At 39.8% G+C, this 20171-nt stretch overlaps 1 protein-coding gene across 1 annotated transcript in view; it reads left to right on the forward strand.

Annotated features, from left to right (window-relative positions):
- The first annotated feature begins 2067 nt into the window (after positions 1 to 2067).
- The window catches only part of SPATA16 (spermatogenesis associated 16), a 68099-nt gene continuing 49995 nt past the window's right edge, over positions 2068 to 20171 (forward strand). Inside the window, 4 exon segments of the mRNA XM_027647658.1 lie at positions 2068 to 2075; positions 4423 to 4718; positions 18601 to 18680; positions 18682 to 18722. Of these exon segments, the coding sequence (XP_027503459.1) occupies positions 2068 to 2075; positions 4423 to 4718; positions 18601 to 18680; positions 18682 to 18722 (425 nt within the window).

The raw sequence follows: 20171 nt of genomic DNA on the forward strand, positions 1-20171 counted from the left end.
ATTTTGCGTGTTATCCTTAAAGACACAATAGGTATTTTAACCAGGATTTGTTTCTTACATTCTGTGTTAGTCATATTTACCCTAAACTTTAGTTGGCTACCACAAGCTATTGTGAGTAATAGAAGGAGTTGGGGGTTGTGTTACTTTGAACAGTAAGCTTAAAAATTTAACCCTAACCCTAAGCCTGTCTTTGCATGGGTGCCTAGTAAACCATCTGATAGCTGGGAACACTAATTATTAATACAATTCAATATTTCTCTTATGTCTATAGCCTAAGGAGATCAGTGCTTTGTCCTACTCAGCACCACATAAACAATTGATACACGAGCTTTGGCCTCCAATAGCAATTAGGATAATATGGTTAAATCCCTGCAAATTGCTATGAAAAGCCCATGATTAACTTTGCCAGATTTCAGCCCAGAGCCAAATTTATTGGCTTTCTTTAAATAAATCCCAAAATTATTGGGATTTTTTTTTTTATAAACAGGTTAAATACAGTGAGTAAAAATAGTGTTTAGAGTGGAAGTGCTGACAAAACCTTTACTGCAGCAATGTGGACAATGCAGCTGTAATAATGGCAAGTGTGCCCTTATCACTGCAAGAAAAATGTAAGGAGTCCTGAATTTGCACTGAATGAGCCATTACTTATGTCTATCACAAAAAAAACAAGAGTACTGAACAAAAAAAGATACATTAAGGGTTGGATTTTTTTTTTCCCCAAAAGAAAACTAAAAATAAAAAAGATCAGATGTGACTCAGGCTTTCAAACAATAAAAATAGCAAGATAAAAGAACTAGGTTGCTTCATTGCCTTAAGAAATGGCTAGAATCTTAAAAAGTCTGAAACGTGATTGTGAGAGACTCACTTTATGGGCTGCTAAGGAGGTGCTGACCTTCGTCATCAATAGATTGCCTGAGCCTTTGTGGTATTCAGCAGTAAAGGAAGTGCTTAAAAAGTCATCCTGCTGAAAGATGGACTGGAAAAATCTCCAGTTCAGATCTGAGCATAGCTGTTGTCAGTGCACATGCTCATTCAGAAAGTCTGTCTGTAAATCTAATACAGATAAATCTTACTTCATTTTTAAGCGATAAAACTGGAGCATCCTCACCTTTAGAGATGGATCAGGATATCTGGAATTCAATAGAAGTGAAATTATTATAGAGGAGGGCAGCTAATGACCTACCTGTTGTGGAGCTTTGGATGTGTTTTGCTGTAGTACTATATTTCCCTGTCTGTACTAGAGGACATTGAAGGAGTGGGATAACACAAGTACCAGTGGTGTAATTTTCTTACACTTGCTCCACAGTTTCGGATGCAGTTTTGCCCGTTCCAACAGTTGCACTGAAATGAACTGTAGCAGATGACTGCCCTGTGATTTCAAATGGCCTTCTGGGAGAAAAGGACTGTTATGGATGAAAGAGTTCAATTCCTATAACTTCCTGGAAAAGTCCCATCCTTGGCTAAGCAGCACAGCAATATGGCAGTTGTCATTATATGTATCTTCTAGCAGTGTGAATTAGCCATGGTGGGGTATCAGGCTAACACAGCTATAGGGCTGCTGGGAGATAAGGGAGCTGGCTGACAGATAGGTGGGATATCTTTGCACAAAATGCGTGTGTTTGGCAGATAAAATCATGATCTGGATGAAAAATGTTGGGATGCTATCCTTGAGAAACAGTGCAGCGTTGAACATTCACAGCAGAGAGCCCAAAGTACAGATGGAACACTAGTGACTGGAGCTTCTGGGACAGTAGATGAGGTCCCAGGCCACCTTGTGGTCCAGGGCAAGTGAAAGCAAACCAAAACAGTGACAACAGCAATCTCTGCCAGTTCTGACCACGGGGGAAAGTATGTGGGGGGAGAATAACTGCTCTCTCCAGATCTGATGCTTAATTTGTCTCTGAGTCCTAACAAGGTGCATTCAAACTCAGATCATGGCTCTCCTTGGACTGCTGTAAAATGGTCAGTGTAAGGAACCTCCATCAGAATAAGAAAGATACTCAAGTCCCCTTTCTGATTCCCAGATGATGAATCATCCACCCCCACCCACCCTTAGATCTCCAGACCATGCCAGGGTATGATCCAGAAGCCAACACTGACAAATCCCACCTTCAATTTTCTTCTTCCTCCACAGACTCTGCCATGAAAGGCAACTGCACTCCTCAGAAACAGAGACTTGTACTGTCTACTGACAGATTTTACTGAAATTGGGAAACAAACCTCTGTCTGCAGTGCAGTCCCACAGAACGCACATCCCAAAGAGCAGGTAACAGCAGTGTAATGGTTCCAGTTTCAAGGCAGCTTAATCCCCTCTGGGAACTACTGAAGGAAATTCCTCTCTCCTGCCACTCCACTCCAATCAATGCTGAATGGTTCTGACTTGCTGTATGTAGATTCAGGAAGATAGCACTGCAGCCTTTGGTGTGTAGAAAGGTTTTACTTCACAACTGCATGGGAAGAAGCTCTTTTTGTTTGAAATCAAAGATTAAATTCTGAAGAAAAGAGGGCTCATCAAAGAACTGGCAAAGAATTTAACAACTAGGTGCTGGCTGAAATGCCAGCATGATTTATCAGCAGGTTCTTCTCTAATCTAATGTGAGATAATAGGAGAAGGTGTTGAAAGCAGAATCAAACTAGATACAGAACAAAAAGCATAAGTAATAGGGTTCATAAAATTATGTACATAAGGAAGTTTACATTATCCAGTAGGCAGGCCACTCTCCCATGGAAGGTTTCTTAGATAGATTGGGAAATCAACAGATAAGAGCAGATTTTAAAAGACAAATAACCTTATGTTCATTTTGCATGTTTGTTTGTTTGTTTGTTTGTTTTTTCCCACATGAGCTTCTCCATTTGAAGAGATGTGAATTACTTACTGACAGACCAAACAAAATACTTGGCTGTAGTAGCTGGTAGTGCCAGGGTCAGACATCTCTTAGCAAAGATTAACCCTCAAATTTGCAGAAAGCTGAATTTGCTTATAAAAGATCAGGAAGGTCATTCCTGAGAACTCACAAATTTGGAGTAGTTTCCTTCTAACTATAGCACTAAGTTGTCTGTATATATTCCCCTGCATAGTGCTTCATTAGAAGCATTTTACAGTAAACACTTCCAAAATAAAAACCAGACATTTTAACCAAAGTCTCAGGAAAATAGTTAACTGACAAAGATAATGATTTTCTAAAAGCTTTTCCCTGGAAGTGTTTTTTTATTGAGGCAGTGATTAAAGTGAGCCTGCCTGAGTCATAATGTGCCTCCATTGCACGACCCAAAGTCATGTTAATCAGCTTGAATACCTAAAAATACAGTAGGAACAGTGTAAATCCACTTGATACAGCAAAGTTCACTTCTCTGGTCCACCAGAGAAATGTCCATAACTGACCAAAGAATTATTGGTCTCCATTTTACTGTTTTCTCTCTTCTTTTTATTCCAGGGTAAATTATTTTTAAATTCTTAAGACAGTCTCATGCAAGCAGTTTGGTCCAGCCAATTTCCCATTCACACTGGTATCAACCCCCATCACATACAGGGCTTTACCTTTGTTAGTTTTCTGGAGAAGAGTCTGTTAATTCTCCTTGAAGGCTCCAAAGTACTATATGGCTGCTCAGGGGAAAGTTCCTGCAGAAATCTGATGAAGATCCTTAAGGATCTGTTAGAGTTCTATAGGGTCTCCAGGGAACAACCCACTCAAGAGGCTGTCAAAGTCCTGTGTTTCCCCTCCAGAACCTTCTATAGCCACATGCTGCGGGGCCACAAGGAGCTCCAGCACAGGTCCCATATGTGACAGCTCTGTTGGCATGACATGACACCAAGATCATCAGGCTCATCCCCTCAGATGGGGCTGGGACTGGGACTGGGACTGGCTGGAGTCTCTCTGCTCCACTGCACAGTGAAGATAAATTATAATTTCCTAAATTATCTAGTGCTGAAGCCAGAACTGAAAAATGCAGCTTCCAATCTTTAGGCTATGCTATGGTTTGTTTTAAAAAGGGATTGAATGTCTTACAAACAGGTAAAATTGCTGCCAGATGCAAGCACATTAGCCTTCTCCAGCTGCTTTACTGCTGCCATTCAAAATAGCTTGCTATAAATATGATTCCTTTGAGCTCCATTCTGACAAGTGTGGAGCACTATCTGGGAAGGGCCAGTGGTTTTCCATCCCCATTGAACTCAGCAGGAGTTGTGATTGCTCAGCATATTGCTGAAAAAAGTCTGCTGAAATTACCTTAAATCACACAATTATCCCCTCACCTCTTGCTTCTTTTCTTTCAGTCATGGAAGGAGGCAGAGAAACAGAAAGAAAGACAACAAAGAAATGGTGCAGACAGAGGAAACCACAAATGGAAATGGGAAAGCAATGAAAAACAAGGCAGGACAAAAGAAGAAACACCATTAGAGACTTGCAAGTGGGTATTCCCAAGACCTCTGCTTCATATTTTTGTGTCAAAACTAATGGAAATTGAAACAAAGTTGGTATACACTGATGAGGCCAAAATTTCCCTTGAGTTTGGGATGGTTCATATCACACAAACAGCACATCAACATCCTGAAAAACCACCTAAGGACAGCACTTTGCACTACATTGGAAAACAGTTCCATATGACCTTCTGGGAAGACAACACTTGCCACAGGCAGCAGGAGTACACAGCAGCAGCAGCCAAGTTCTCCACAGTTACGGGGTTAAAGAAGCACAATCACCACAGAGGAGTCAGTGCAAGTAAGTTGTTGTGGTAACTGGGTACAATAAGATCAAAGTGAACCAGGAGCACAAATCTGGGATGTGTAGGGTTGAATAAAAATCCTGAGATGCAAATTCATGTGAAATCTGAAAATTAAGAGTTATATATAAATATAGAAGGGCACTGGACTGAACAATAAAATCTCAGGTGATTTTGTATTTTTCTCTAAGGCTTCAACTGTATTTGTGTATGGAGGAAATTGAAAGGCCACAGAGTGAAAAGAAATGCTCCACTTTTTAATCCCAGCTCTATCAGGGATAAATGATGCCTCAATAATCAGGGGAGTTCCTACTCTGCCCCAGCTGTACAAGCGCTAGTGGGTCAAACGTCCTTTGGTTAAACAAAAAGTCCATTTTATTATCTTTTTTTCGCCCCTACAGCATTGTGCCCTCCATTTCCATTTTTCCTCTAAAGCCACTGGCTCTAAATCCTTTTCATTCTGCATGAGAAAGGAAGGGTCCCATAGTGAGCAGCTCCCCTGGGACTCAGATGTCCTTCTCTTCAGCAGCCAAGAGTCCAAAAGCTGGGATTTTGTGGAAAGAAAGACTTCTTGGCTGCCTGAGATACTAAAGAAATAATATGACCTTGGCTATGATCTTTGAAACTAATCTGTGATTTTCATGACATTCTGCCTTTAACTATTCAAACTAGAGCTGTCTTAAATGGTCTTGCTCTTCAATAAGTAGTTATTTCTGAGTTTTCAAAAGCACAATCCTTTCCAGTTTCAGGCTGAGCCCCCTAAAGGAGGGATCTACAGACCTTTGACTTTCTTCACAGTCTTAGCCAACCTTGAGTTTTATCAGTATAATATAACAAGAAAAGAGTAAAAGAGTGAGTATCTAACAGTCTGGCAAGGTTGCAATTAATTTCACAGAGGGGAGGGAAGAGAAAGGAGGTGTAGGAAAGCCCAGCAGGTGGGTCACTGCTCCATCCACCAGCCTCCTGTTTCCTGGAAGCCAGAGCCAGCAGCACTTACAGTAAAACTGATTGTTCAAAGTTGTATCATTATTCCCAGATTTCTCCAGTGCTGCTAATCTCAGTTAATTATATTGGAAATCCCTTGTATTATGACCATGCAATTCATAATGTGCCAGTAGAAGTCATGGTTCATAATAATCACATAATGGGCAAGGACTTAGGCATAATCAGATTTTAGTTACCCTGTCGTGTTTCCATAATGCTGCTATAAAACCAACATAATCACAAAAAAGCACCAGTTATTTAAACATTTTTATCAGATTGATGTACAGTATCTCTCTCTCTCTCTCTCTCTTTTAAATAATGTAAGATAACAAAAATTGGATTACAATTGCTGGGAACAGACTACGATAAACTGTTTGCTTGTGTGCAGAATGAAATTTAATAATGGCATCAGTGTCTCAATTTTTAGCAATGTTAAACCTGTTAAATAGTAGTATTCTGCAGCCAAAGGCTGCTCCCAAAGAGACAGCATCAGAGCATTGTGAAAACGATATCTCCAAGAGCTCAGCTGTCTTATAAACCTTGAAAGATGGCCTATATCCTCACAATTAACCTGGCTGCTAACATTTATTGTGGAGATGAGGGCTTGACTTTTTCCACAATACATGATGCAAAAAAACCCTCAGTAGCTGTAAGGATTTTAAAGGCCAGCGTCTGCTTCTCAAATAAAATTTAAAAAAAAAAAAAGCCATTTTCTATTTTACAGGAACACAGTTGGTGAAGAGAATAGAGAACTTGCAAGAGGGACTCCCTGGACTGTAATGTTTTATCTCCACTCTGACCCCAATCACTTCAGCTCTGCACTTGACATCCTGAAGAAGGGTCCAACTACACTTGTTTCAACAATGAACTGCCAAACTTAATTCAAAAGAATTTCTAAAACATTGGATGTTTTCAGTTGACAAGCAAATATCTGATTCCTATTTTTTCTACAATTGCTTTATTTTTAGGCAATAAATATAATAGCAGTGAGTGAGTAAGATCAGAGAGTGTCACCCTTTTTAGATGCTTTTTTCCCCTTCAGAAATGAGCTGTAATGGGAACAAAAACACTTGCCACTTGAGAAGAAAGAAGAACTTGTCTGCTCCTAATAGGAAATGAAAAGGAGGTGAAAGAATAACTGGAGATTATAAAATTCCTTCCTGAGATTGTGGGCAGAGTGACTGAGAAATCACAGAATTGTAGGGCTGTGCTTCTCAGCAGTCTCTTAATCCAGCTGTCCTCAGAAGCAAAACACAGAACATGCCTGAAAGACACTTCTGTGCTCTGTTTCTAAAAATCTCCAGTGAGACAGATTTATCTATATCAGCAAGCTGATACAGAAAGTTCTTCCACGTCTTCTATGCTGCAAAATAGCCCCATAATGGTTTTGTATCCTCATCTGACAAGAAAGGCAACTAGTCACCTTATTCTCTCTGAAACCTCTTAGCAGACGTTTTTTTACTCTTCTCTAAAATAAATAAATTCAGCCCTCTTAGTGTTTCCTCCCAGGCCATGTTTTCTAAACCTCTCCATTTTTGTTGTTTTACTTGCATTGTCTCCAATTTGCTGCTTTGTTCGGATATAGATGAATTGAAGATGGTGCAGGGAAAACCAGCAAACGTAAAGCTGCTGGATTGGAACTGTGGTTGTTTTGTCTGTTGTTTTTTTGAAGAAATAAACAGAAACTCCTCTGCATTTTGTGGGGATGAAGAGACACATGGTAAGTAATAAGCTCAAAGGTCAGGAAATTCAAAGTTATGGTTTTTAGTGCAAAATGTTTCCAGACATTTTTCAGATTTAAGGAAATTAAGGCTTTAGGCTGACCTTGTAACATTTTGAAGTAGAGATCCTGATCAAGGAAAGTGTGTGCATAGCATTAAATGTGAATAATATCCCTAAAGTTAGTGCTACCTTACATATTGCAAATATCATACATTTCTTGGCTCTTCTTTAAGCCAAAATGTCTTTTCTATATCCATCTACATACTCTAGTCATACTCTTTAGATCATGTTGTTTTACAGACATGCAAGTAACAGCCAGCCCTGAATGTTTAACACTGAAATTATTGGACTGGGAGGCGGGGGGGGGGGGGGACAAAGGAAATTTATTAGAAAGAAAAATAGAAATGCTTGCTTAATTTAGAGATTTCGTATGTTGGACAGCATGCTGCTGATTATCGCTGACATCAGGAAGGCAGAGTTATCAGGAGAAGAATTGGTGACTTCTCACTATTTCTGCACTATTTAGCTACCATTAAATTAATCAGGAGGGACTTAGTCAGCTTCATTATAGTTGGCCTGGGAGAGGAAAAAATAATACTCCCTTGGAGAAGTCTCACCATTAGGGCTTAAGAAATAAGTACTTTCTGCTGCTAGTGCGGAAAATAGCTGCAGAAATTGGGCCATAGTCTTCACTCTTCTATAATACAGAATATTATATATACACTACACTGAGAAACACTGCAAATTTCACTAAATTTTTGGCATCCATCTGTTGCAACGTAGGGAAATAGAACTTGAACATCTGGACTGGGATACGAAGGGTATGAGAAATCACTCTTTAGCTTAAAACCTCAGTAGAAACCATGTCATATACGTATATCTATAAGACCTCTAGTCAGTCATTAACAGCTTAGCTACAAAATAACATTAAACCTTTATGAGGATCAAAAGATCTTGTCTCACACTAATCTCCTAATATCTGACAGCATAAAAAAACTTCAGAAACATCAGCCTGTTTAAAACCTGCCCAAATTTATATTTCAGGCCCTGTTGTTCCGAAAATAATCCTCCTCCAGGATTTAAAAATAAATGAGGAAGGTTCCTGGCTGCTGTGCACCGGGAGAAGTCCGTGGTATCTCGGCACACAGCTTTGGGAGCAGAGTATCCGAGAGACACGAAGCGCGTCCCACGTGTGAGGCAAAGGCCCCAAGCAGCGCGTGATTAATCCACCAGAGTGCTGTTGTGGCTCCCTCTGCACGCTGGAATATCTCCATTTTCCACAGATGGCTATTACAGGCACTGTTCCTATGGCAGGGAGATAAACATTAGTGCCATCTCTTTTGCGCGCCTTGAGTTCTCAGATTAACCTTTCCCGCGGCTCATTGCCTCGTGATTCACGGCTGGCAGGGAAGGCTTTGTCAAGGCAATATGCCCTCTTCCAGGCAACAATATCTGCAAAAAGCTTATGTTTTGAGAGTGACTGTGGCACCAGTGCCTTGTGGATATCGTTCCACAGCCATATAGAGCGAGGCCGCGTGGTCCAGCCAAGCCTTCCATCCATTTCCCAGTATGAGAAGCAAAAAATGAGTGTTTCCTATATAAATACCTACATGAATAGGATTTTATCTTAAGTAGGCTATCCACTGGTAGGGCACAACAGAAAAGCACAGGCAGCTTTCTTGGCATCAGTACTACAAGGGCAGTCCTGGGAGTGCCATAGGATTGGGATCCTTGGATGTGCTCCCTGTTGTGACCATTGGATCAGCACAAGCTGCAGCAGAAACATCAGGGCACAGCCACGTTTCTGCCCACCCCTCCTGCCCCAATGCTCACACTTTCTGCAGCTGGTCCTGAGGTCCAAGAAGCCATCAATATATAACAATGTGTAATCCCTTCCTTTTGCAGCACACAGACTGGAATTCCTGGTTATCCACTGGAAAGAAAAGGGTAGAAAGTGGGACTTTATTATAGAGTTTTCCCCATGCTCCCTCACGAAAAGAGCTGTGCAAGGACTAGGCACAGTTTAACACCAAGAAAGTCATCAAACAAGAGCGTGTTAAAGGCTATATATTTGTTTTGAGAATCAACTTTCTGGAGCTAAAAATCAGATTCAGAAATTATCTTATCATGAGCACAGGTCCTCTAGAAACTTCCTGGGAGTACACTAGGTCTTAGACAGAGAACATCAAAGATGATAGTCACTGATCCCCCCAAAGCCTGAGTGGGAAATGCTGACTTTACTCTCTAGAAATATTCTTTAAACCTCTTATAACAAAACCGTTTCTTAAATACAGCCTACTCATTTAACTTGCTTAAAAAAAAAAAAAAGTTTAAAAAAATCAGCAGTTTTTCTTTCCCTGTAGTCCCATCACTATATTTTTAGGCTGCAAAGCCAAGAAATTGATTTTTTTTTTCCCCACTGATACTTATTGTCTTTATGGCTGCAGAAGATTTTAGACCAGGAATATGAAGCTTACAGATGGCTCATATCTGGCTTGTGCAATAGATAAAGCGGGAATCTGTTATAATGATCCATTTGGACATGCTCCCATTTTCTGATCACTGAATTTGAATCTATTAATCTTCTAGACATTTCCAGCATGCCCATCAACATGAAATAAAGCTGAGGAACTGCACTGTTATTTGTCTGTAAGGATTTGTGCCCCTTTTCTTCTTGCCTGAACTGCTGTTACATATATGACTTGTGAAGTGCTTTATTTCTCATAGGAATACTACATGTTTGCCATAAAACAATATATTTCCTCACTCATGTGTGTGCACGAGAGCAAAATCTGTATTCCAGAAAGGACAGGACATATTTTCCAATAATTTTGGTGCCAAAGCAGATCAGTCAATTTCTAATTAACTCTAATTGGCTTCCTCACATGCTTTTAAATTATTTACCTGGAGGTGACAGGTGCTCAAAAGCACCAAATATTTTCTCCATATTTTGTAAATGTTAAGCAGTATATTTGATTAAAAATAATCACCCAACACTTGTCACTTACAACCAAAAACCTCCTTGACCTAAACAGATGCAAACCACATGTTTTACAGTCACTGAGAAACGAAGCCAGGGTCCATGTTGTAGATTCCTCAGTAGGTAACATTAAAAAAAATAAATAAAGAGAGAAAAAAGAGAAAAAATATTTAGGACAGCCTTGGAGGAGGTATTAACCCATCTTCAAAGACGTGGGCTCAGGCTTCTGCTCAACGCTCACGATCCTGCACAGCTCAGGACATGTCATGTCACTGCTGGCTGGACCCACAAAGGGCTTCTCTCCAAACTAAAAGGCTTTAGGCACCTGAACCCACAGCTCCTGCATTTGTTGAAGGCATTGTGACACCCAAGGACAGATAAGCACAAAGGTGTGATGTTGCCTCACCTCTCTCAATGTAAAGCAGAACTTTAGAACTCATCTTGAAATGGAATTTCTTTTCTCTTCAGGGCCCTAAGAAATGGAAGGTGTTTATCCTCCCAGCTGCCATCTGCTCCTGGAAGGGATTGTACAGGAACAGTGAGGGCAGAGCAGTTCATGCTTAATTTGTGGTTCTGGACTCTTCCTGGCTAGGGCCAACACTGAGCAAAAATTCAATGTACAGTCAGTTTAATATACAGCCCCAAAATTAGGCAAGCTGGGAGAAGGGTCCAAGAGCAGAGGCAGCTAATACAGGCAAGCAGCAGCCAGAGAAGGTGTGCTGTTAAAGTATTTCTGATCTGAAATATCTTTAAATCGTACAGCTGCATACCTACACAGGCTGCAGGGGAGAGGCAGAGATGCAGGCTGAAGTGAGCACCGAATTGGAAAGTGTTCATGGGCTGATTTGAGAGTAACTTTATCCATGAGGACAGTTTAGAGAAAATGTGTTATTAAAGTACTTTATTTCCATTTAGAGACTCACACAGGCATACACAGACAGTAGGTGGTGACAGCTGCTACCAGAACCATTTGTTATCTTACTTCTGTTCAGCTTTTGACAGTGTAAAATGAATATAAATGCTGAAAAGCTTTACAGAGGTGAACCAAACAATAAAAAGTAGGGGGGAGTGAATTCTGGTTAGGTTACTTTAGGGAAGAGCTTTATTTCTGTTTATTCCTGAGGCATGGATGTGTGCTGTGTTTCTAAGGCTGACAATACTGTTGAGAGGATTCTCGGTGGAGTTTACCAGATCCACACCTTCCTGAGGTGGTGAGAGCTGGCCTTGCAGCTAACTTCAATGTCATACCCAGAAATGGCATGGAAATAAGGCTTCAGCAAATTATTGCTTTTCCCTAATAATCTGTCTATCAAAATGGAGTGAACCTTTCACAGAGTTTGCCTTAATAAAAGTGCTGGTGAGATATCTCTGTGTTTGGACTTAGCAGTAGCAAATCTCTTGGCATCAAAGGGATTAAATTAGTTGGCCTGAAATTATATTGCTTTTTCCAAGCAATCATGACAGCTCTCAGAATCTTGCTACAATATAGTCACATCACAGCAGCTGACAGTTCCCTCCAAAAAAAACCCATTCATTTTGGCCAGCTCATCCTGTGAACACTATCAACAGACTGATGCTCCTGCTTCAGAGTCCAATAGGCTTTTTGAACTACACCCCTATCAGGAGGAGGTCCTGCTATCAGTTTGGACTTTTGTCTGATTGCTTGGTTCTCACATGGAATATTTACACCATCCTCACTTTGGTTTGATCTTGGATGGACTCACGGAGGAGGACAGACAAATTCTGTTACAAAGGCAATCTATAAAAGAGATTTTGGTGTGTTGTACAGAATACAAAGTTCCTCGGAAACTGTTGTAGTGTAATGATTCCACTATATATGTTTCATTAGAGTTTTGGGTTGGGTTTTGGTTAGGTTTTTTTTCTTCTGTGACAATTCCTCTCACCCTGGCAGTGCTGATGTAACTGGAACACTCCATAAAATAGGGGCTGGTAATGAGAGGCAAAGATTTATATCATAGCACACAGATTAAGCTGAAGTCAAACAGATATTTTCCTAAAAACCTTTGTTCCTGATTCAATGCTTGTAAAGCAAAATATTTACTTTATGAGAAAGACCCCTAAGTTTGCATGGGGGAGAGGTGAAACCTTTATTTGAAGTTGGGCCAATAAACAGGAATGACTTGGGCTTGGGAGTGCTGCAAGGAACATCGTTAGCTCCTGCGGGAGGGAAAGATTCACGTCAAGTTTTTTTTTATAAAGCAGCATCCACCTAGAAATGAGCACAAACTAAAATGTTATATCCTCTGAATTTGGTGGGCACTTGAAATCTCATTTTTGCAGAGAGCTCTTGATTCCAAAAAAAGGCCAAAACGGTGACAGGTACGCAGAACCTGTCAGCCTTTGGGGAGCATAAAACTTGGGTTTCAACCTCTCTAACATTCTGCTCCACGCAGTCACCAAATCCCTTCCATGTACCTCTGGTTCCTGCACAAAGGCTGGTTGTAGCTGAAGAAGGAGCTTAAGCCTAGACACAGACAAGACTAAAGATAAACCCAATGGCAATGTGGGGAGAGCGGGCAGAAGCCCACCCCACACCAGACTCCACAGTGAGGGCAAGCAGCCTGTTAAACTCTTCTGCCAAAGTCAATACTCACCAGATCCATGCTTTTCTGGAAAGCAATGGCTTTCTGAATAGAAATAGGGATCATTTCTCATAACTTAGCATATCTGAGGTATAGCTGGCTCACAGCCAGTACTGTGTAACCAATAACATGCTCAAGATAGCAAATGTGTCCTCCACACACATTATTATTACAAAATCCAGTGCTAACTCTGCATAGAGCAGCTAATATGCCAAAAATATCATATGTATATATTATTTGAATTATCCATTGCAGAGCACGCTGCAAGAAGGCTAGTAAATTTAGTTCCTCTTACCTGCCATCTGCATTCATATTTAGTAGTGAATTATATGTTTTCAATATGTTTTCTAGCAAGTTATTTACACAAATCTCATTAACAATAAAGACAGGGGGGTTATATACAATTCCTGATCTGCTGACTGAAATTGCATACCAAGATGTCAGTACGACTCTGAATAGAAGCTGGAAAGCTATGCTGCATGAAACCATATCACCGAGAGAAAACCCTCACGCTTTCTATTCTCCATACTGACTTTTTTTCTTCCCTCTCTCCACTGAAACAAAACTGCCTTTAACTGGTTCTTTGTTATGCTGGTTTCCTGCAGCATGTTTGATAGTGCCTAATAGTTGTAAGGGCTGGATTACAGTTCAATATATAAGAAGCATTTTGTTTCCAGCCCTGTGAGAATCTTACTATCGGGTTTTGAAAGTAATTTTCAGAAGTAGCCTTCCTTAGCAGACATTTTCTGGGATGCAGTCAGTGTTCAACTTGCCAGGTGCCTGATGTGCAATGCAGTGATGTTACCAGGCTGATTACTTGGATGGCTCTAAAGTGAAGGCATCTGGTTAGGACTGTTGGCTGGTCAGAAGAAAAGGCACTAATTAAAGTATTTTTTGCCTTTTCAGGTTTGTCCCTCTGATTAACCACTTTAAAAATCACTCCAGGGAAAACCACACAGTTATCTTTAAAACAGAGAGGGATGATTAAATATTTCTCTGCTAACAAAAAAAAAAAAAAAAAAAAAGGAAAAGGAAAGCAATTGTCTCCAGCAAGGCTGACAGGTTACTGCTGTATTCAAACTAGCTCTTAACCCTTTCAGCCTGGCAGGGGAAAGCCTGAGTGATCTTATGGCAGCTTAAAAAGAAAAATCTCATCGCCACACACCATTTGACCAAATTTACTTGCTTTCCCAAGCTAAATTTGCTGTGAAAAATGTATCTATATCCATACATATAGACAGATATCTCTTGGCACCTTCTTTAAGACAATCCATACTCCCAAATTTAACATACACCAAAACTATAGCACTGATCAGTAAACTGTTACCATTGCCAGTTTCTGACATTTGAACCTTTCATCTTGTTTTCAGTGAAAACAATTCCAACATGTCAATGTACAAATCACCAGAGATCTTATTTTGTTCTTCCAAATTACACACATGATAACTAGGAGATACCTTAATGATCAGCATTTCCACTGGTTTTTTACCAAAGTCACAATGGGTTTGAAATCTTTTCCTCTCTTTCTTATTAACGAATGTCTGTGAGATCTTTACTCATAATATGTCCTTGCTTACTGCCAAAATTAAAGCCTTAATACCATAGGATCTGTGCTGAGGTCACAGTGTCACAGACTTGTTCTGTGACCTTTGGCAAAGTACTTAATCACAAGCCTTTATACAACTGTGGTTTCAGCAATATATTTTTAGGGTCCTACACGTTGCAAGAGAAACCTCCTTTATCAGTGAAAGTTTAACATAATTAGTGTCAGTTCAGCACTAATACAAAAATTTCAGGTAGTGCTTTCATTTCTTACATTTCATTTATATACTCTGGATGGTTTTCCAGGTGGTCTGCAGCAGTCTTCTAAAGGGCACATGTACACACAAAACTTGCACAGTGACCTCCATCGGTAATAAGGCCCCTTTTTTAAAATTAAATTATTTCTGGAAAAATATTCCTGTCTACTGCACGGAGTATTCTCAAGTCCACTAAGTCTGAAAGTAAAAGATGCTGTTAGGTTTTCTAGCTGTGTTAAAGAAGGACATAAAATGGCACATTTCAGCTTTTTAACCCCAGATAGGCCGTAAAGCTTCAAATGTTTAAGTTGTTTGCTTCAATTTCATAGCCTCTATAACCCTTAAGATTTTGGCAAGATTTCTGCAGACAGAAAGTCTTAAATAAGATGTATACACAAATTTCCCAGATTGGAATTAAAATAAAATTCTGTAACATAACTCTGGGAAAAGAAACCCTCAATGGTACACAGTGAAGCTGCCTCTCCAAGCCCACACCTAAATTTGCCTGTCCTTGTGACAAGACCTACAGGTATGCAGAGGAGTGTGGTGGTGATGTTTTCACCTTTTACTTAAAGCAATCCAAACCACCACCAACCCCTTTTATCTTCAGAGTTCGTGCTATTGGACAGCCGACTGCAGCAAGATAAAGAAGGGTCAGTTTTTCCAGATGGAATGTGGAAATTGCAAACAAATCTCCTCCCTGCTCATTATGTCTGTACATGGCACAGTCTTTATTGTTCCCTTGCTCTCAGTACAGCAGGCTTTTCCAAAGTTACAGCTACAGAAGTTCCTTTGGATCACCAGGAAATTTCCCTTCTTCTCTTCCCCTTTGAAACTCAGATTTGAGTGTTTCTACAATTCTTCTCCACATCCCCAGCTGTGCTGACAGTCCCAGTTCACTGTCTCCTTCCTGTCTAATTCCTCCCCTGGGAACTTCCCCAAATGAGCCTTTTCAGGTGCTTTCTGGTACTGACTTTGCCTTACCCCCCAAGAACACTCAGTCAGACTCAATATTCAGTGTCAGATAGGAAAATACCAGGGAACAGTCCTTCTCCTGCAGCATAGCCAAGTTCTTTTATCAGAAAAGCCAGGAAAAGGGTGGTGAAACACACACACAGAGAAGGCATCATCTCTGTCAGAGCTTGGAAACCGATGGTGTGGTTTTCAGGTTGCACAGAGGTAGTTCACCCAACAGAAGCCTTTACCAGTGGAGTCTATATTGCTACCAAAGAAATCCCTACAGCAGTGAGCAGATTGAATTGTGCATCTCACTAATACCAGACACTAGGGCTAGTTTGTACATTCGTAACTTTTCTGCTTAGTACAGAAGGAACAGTTTCTGCAAAATTAAATTGAATCTTACTTTTTGTGCACATTGCTGTTGTTTGTATGAAACTGGTCTGCACTGATCCGCTGTGGAAATGCTACACAAAAACCAGGAGAGAGATTGGGACGGAAAAGGTATACAGCTTAGATGGTCCCAAACACAGGTACATCCCTTTAAAATATGACTCTGATTTTGTGAGAATAAAGATTGACTTATTATTAGTTTCCTTGAACTCCTAATCTGAGATGTCTTAGAGAAGACCTGACAGAATCCAATCTTCACTGTATTTAAACATATTTTCTGAATCCTTATCTGAAACCAAATATGGTTTAGAGAGACTCATGTCTTGGTTTTTGTCAAAGATAACTGAGGGGTTACATAGGTCTAAACATAACTCTTCATATCAGCACTAAGACTCGAGGAAATTCTGAATTGCAGCACTTTATACTGAAGGGATCCCTAAATGATTCTTTTCTTCTCACAATCATTCAAGAACTTGAAAGTTCATGGAGTAGCCTCAAATCTCTCATTCCCATAAATTTAACAGAGGTCACAGCATGGCCAATTCAGCTGAAAAGTGTTATTACAGAAAAACTTGATGATACTTTTATGTTCAGTGATGTGAACATAATTCTCTGGGTCTTTTAGCTACATATAGCCCATCTTATCCACAGAGACACTTCAGCAGATATATACGGTACCATGAGCAAAGTTAAAAGTGATGAATACTCTGATTTATAACTTCTACTGATAACAAGATGGTAGAAAATCTTAAATGTATGGGTGTTATTATATACACTGTTTAACTTTGCTCAGCAGAGAAGGAATGGGAAAGAAAAAATATTTGTCACACCTGAACTGTGGGGACACTCCCTTGAATGACCCTTGTTGCCTGTAAAGAATTGAGCTGATCTCTCTAACCAATGGACAAAAAGATGAAAGATAGGGTTATCTCTGAGGGTGCTAAGTGTGGATGTGAATCAATAATCCTTCTTGGGTTTAAGGATCAGACACAGGGAGGAAAATGCATATATAGAAGAGCTTTTCTTCTTGACAGATTTAATCAGCTAAACAGATCTCAACCTGCTGAGTTGACATTGCACCTCCTATAGATCAACCACTGGATTGTAAATACATAGACAAAATAAAATAATTATTATAACTAATCTCATTAGGGATGAGGAGCTGGACAAACAAGCCAGATGCCCCTCCTTCTGTTTTAAAGCTGTGGTGACTGGCAAAACAGATTCAAACGAGAGTCCCTTGGTAACACCCCACTTAAAGCAGAGGCTCCTTCGTCCACTCCATCCACATCAGCAGGTCCTCAGCATTGGTCTCAGTGTGATCCAAGAGTTTAAGCACACAGCCTAGAAAAATTTTACTTTGTTAATCTCCATTAGAAAACTACTTTTTAAGCTGATTCTCAGTGAAGTCACTTAGTCAGACAAAATCACTGCACACTAAACAATCCTGTTAGGGAGGCTTATCCAAGCAAAGGGCGTTCAATCGCATTTTCATTAGTAGCACTACATGGTTATTGTCCTGAAAGACAGGGCTCTTAGACTTAATCTATGTGCTTAGAGTTGAATTTTCTCAAGAACTGAATGTCAATTTTCACTACTTTCTAGCATTACAAAATCAGTTTGCCTGTAGATCAATAAAACAAAGATTTGAGGACTGAAGTAGGTCCTGCCCAGTATCACAGCTCTGCCAGTGCTGAGAGCTCTCTGAATTTTTAAGAAGTTGTGAGTTATCTAATTCTAATGATGCACATTATTAATTAGAACCTTATTTAATGAGAAAGTCACTGGTTGTCATGAACAGCAGGTGATTTATCTACGAGAAAAAAAAAGAGTATTTTTAAACAGATAACTATATTTCTCTCTACTAAGTTCTGTACGGCTCAAGAAAATGGGAAAGATGCTTAACCTCATCTCTTTTAATTTCCACAGCAGTCTTCTGGAATAACAAGTCCTCCCATTAAATGAAGAGGAGAGTTTCTGCTTTCCTTGGCTTGTATCGCTCATTTCTTTCCTACCTGTGGGACAAAGCAAAGCCTAAGGCAGAGTTTACCACTGGCTTACTGAAATAAGTAGCTCTCAGACTTCTCCTTCAACCTTGATCCGAAGACAGCCACGGATCTGGGGAGTCTGAACTTGAGCCTTAATTTTTGAAAATAGGAAAGAAACTGTACCTTTCCCAAACAGTGCTTTTTAGTTTTTAGCTCATTCTCTGCCTTTTTTTCTTTCCCTTCTGGGAAGGTGACACCACATTTTGTATTATATTCCCATATATTTGCACTGATTTCTGTAGGGCTGACTTTAGTTAAAACCAGGGTATATTTTACTTCATTTTTCTCCATTTATCAGTGACAAAAAGTGTTTCTACCTGACAAGCAGTGTATTATAACATTAGTAATTAGTGGGTTTGTTTATTGTACAGCTTTGCACTAAAGACATTTCTTAGACCAGCCCTTGAAGACATCACCAAAAGATGTTTGCACTGTTGCCAGTGATATTGAGGCAAAGCTTCTGATATGCCACTTAAAAACTGGGGAAACCTGATATTGCTCTGAATCATTCACACAGGTAAAAATAAATTTTGATTCTATACACTGCTAAGGCTGAAATAAAAAATTAGGCAAAGACTATGAGTATATCCTGTGTAGAAGGAATCAGTCTAACAATGAGAAAAAGAGGAATCAATAAAACACAACTTACATGTGGCACTGATGTTTAGATTGGACTAATTCTCATAATTTGAGACTTTCACCACACTAGCCATGTATGCATTTACTGCTCTGATAATGCACAAGGTGAAGATATTAAGGGGAAGTCACATCCATAGTTCATGGCACCCTCAAGACTGAAGTTAGACAAATATAAACGTGCTCAGCCTTATATGACAGTAAGTATATTATGAGCTCTTGATCTTTTTCAAGCCAGATTAGGTCAGGGATGGCTTCAAATTGTTTCCATTGCATAATTCCTCATGGGTTCACTTATGATCCCCATCAAATAACAGCACCACCAGCAGTGCTCAAAGAAGCCAGAAACAAAAATTGCGCATGGTTGAGATAAAATTCCCATTAGTTTCAGATGAGTTAGGATTTTGCTGGGTTTGTGCTGCCTTTAATTAGCATTCAGACACAATGATAGTTTCTGTTAAGCGCATGCATGTCATGCCAGCAACACTTCATTATTGAGGCCTCCGTTCATTTTTCCCCTTGTTTGAGATGTATTAAGATGGACACTGCAATTAGTGCAGGGTGAGGATTTTTTTATACAGTCATCTCAAATGAATGTAACTACAGAAGAGTAGTTACAACAAAAGAGGTGGCACAGGCTCATGTCTAATGCACAGGAGACAGCGAGGAATGGTGTGTCGGTATGGAAATGCAATGCCATCCTGGCATTCACAGTCATGGGATGTCTGAGAATCCTGACCTAATGACAAGGTCTTCAACTCCCATCTCCACTCATCCCCACCCCTTTCCCAAGCATTTTTGGTCTGGAAAGCTATACCTAACTGGAGCCTACACACATTATGGGTGTGCATCCTTCAGACTAGTTCCAAGTGCCATCCTGGGCTGTCAGCCTGAGGAGTGGGTAGAGAACAACAAACACTTCAAAAAACACATGCCTTATGCAAATTAAAAACTAACCACACTTTTTCATGGCTTCTCAAAGAAAATAAAAAAATATATTTAAAGATTGACTGGACTCCCAACTTTTGGAAAAATTGTATCACTCTCTTATTCTAACTGTGATTTCCAAGGACACTAAAATACAAAAGATATTTGGACAGTCAAAGTATGATTAGAACAGGAAATACTTTTTTTTACCTAATTTAATTTGTCTTGATTTCAAAATAGTAAGATGTCTTGACCACAGTGCTACAGAAACTAACGCCTACTCAAACATGCTTTGGTTCTTATTGTCTTAAAACAGAAACCATGACCTACAGAAAACCCTGACATACAGAGAAAATAAATGCAGTCAGATTGAGATCACTGGAAAATTGAAGGAGGGAAAAAA

Source organism: Corapipo altera, unplaced genomic scaffold (genome assembly GCF_003945725.1).
Source record: "Corapipo altera isolate COAL_440 unplaced genomic scaffold, ASM394572v1 113, whole genome shotgun sequence".
Classification (NCBI taxonomy): Eukaryota; Metazoa; Chordata; class Aves; order Passeriformes; family Pipridae; genus Corapipo; species Corapipo altera.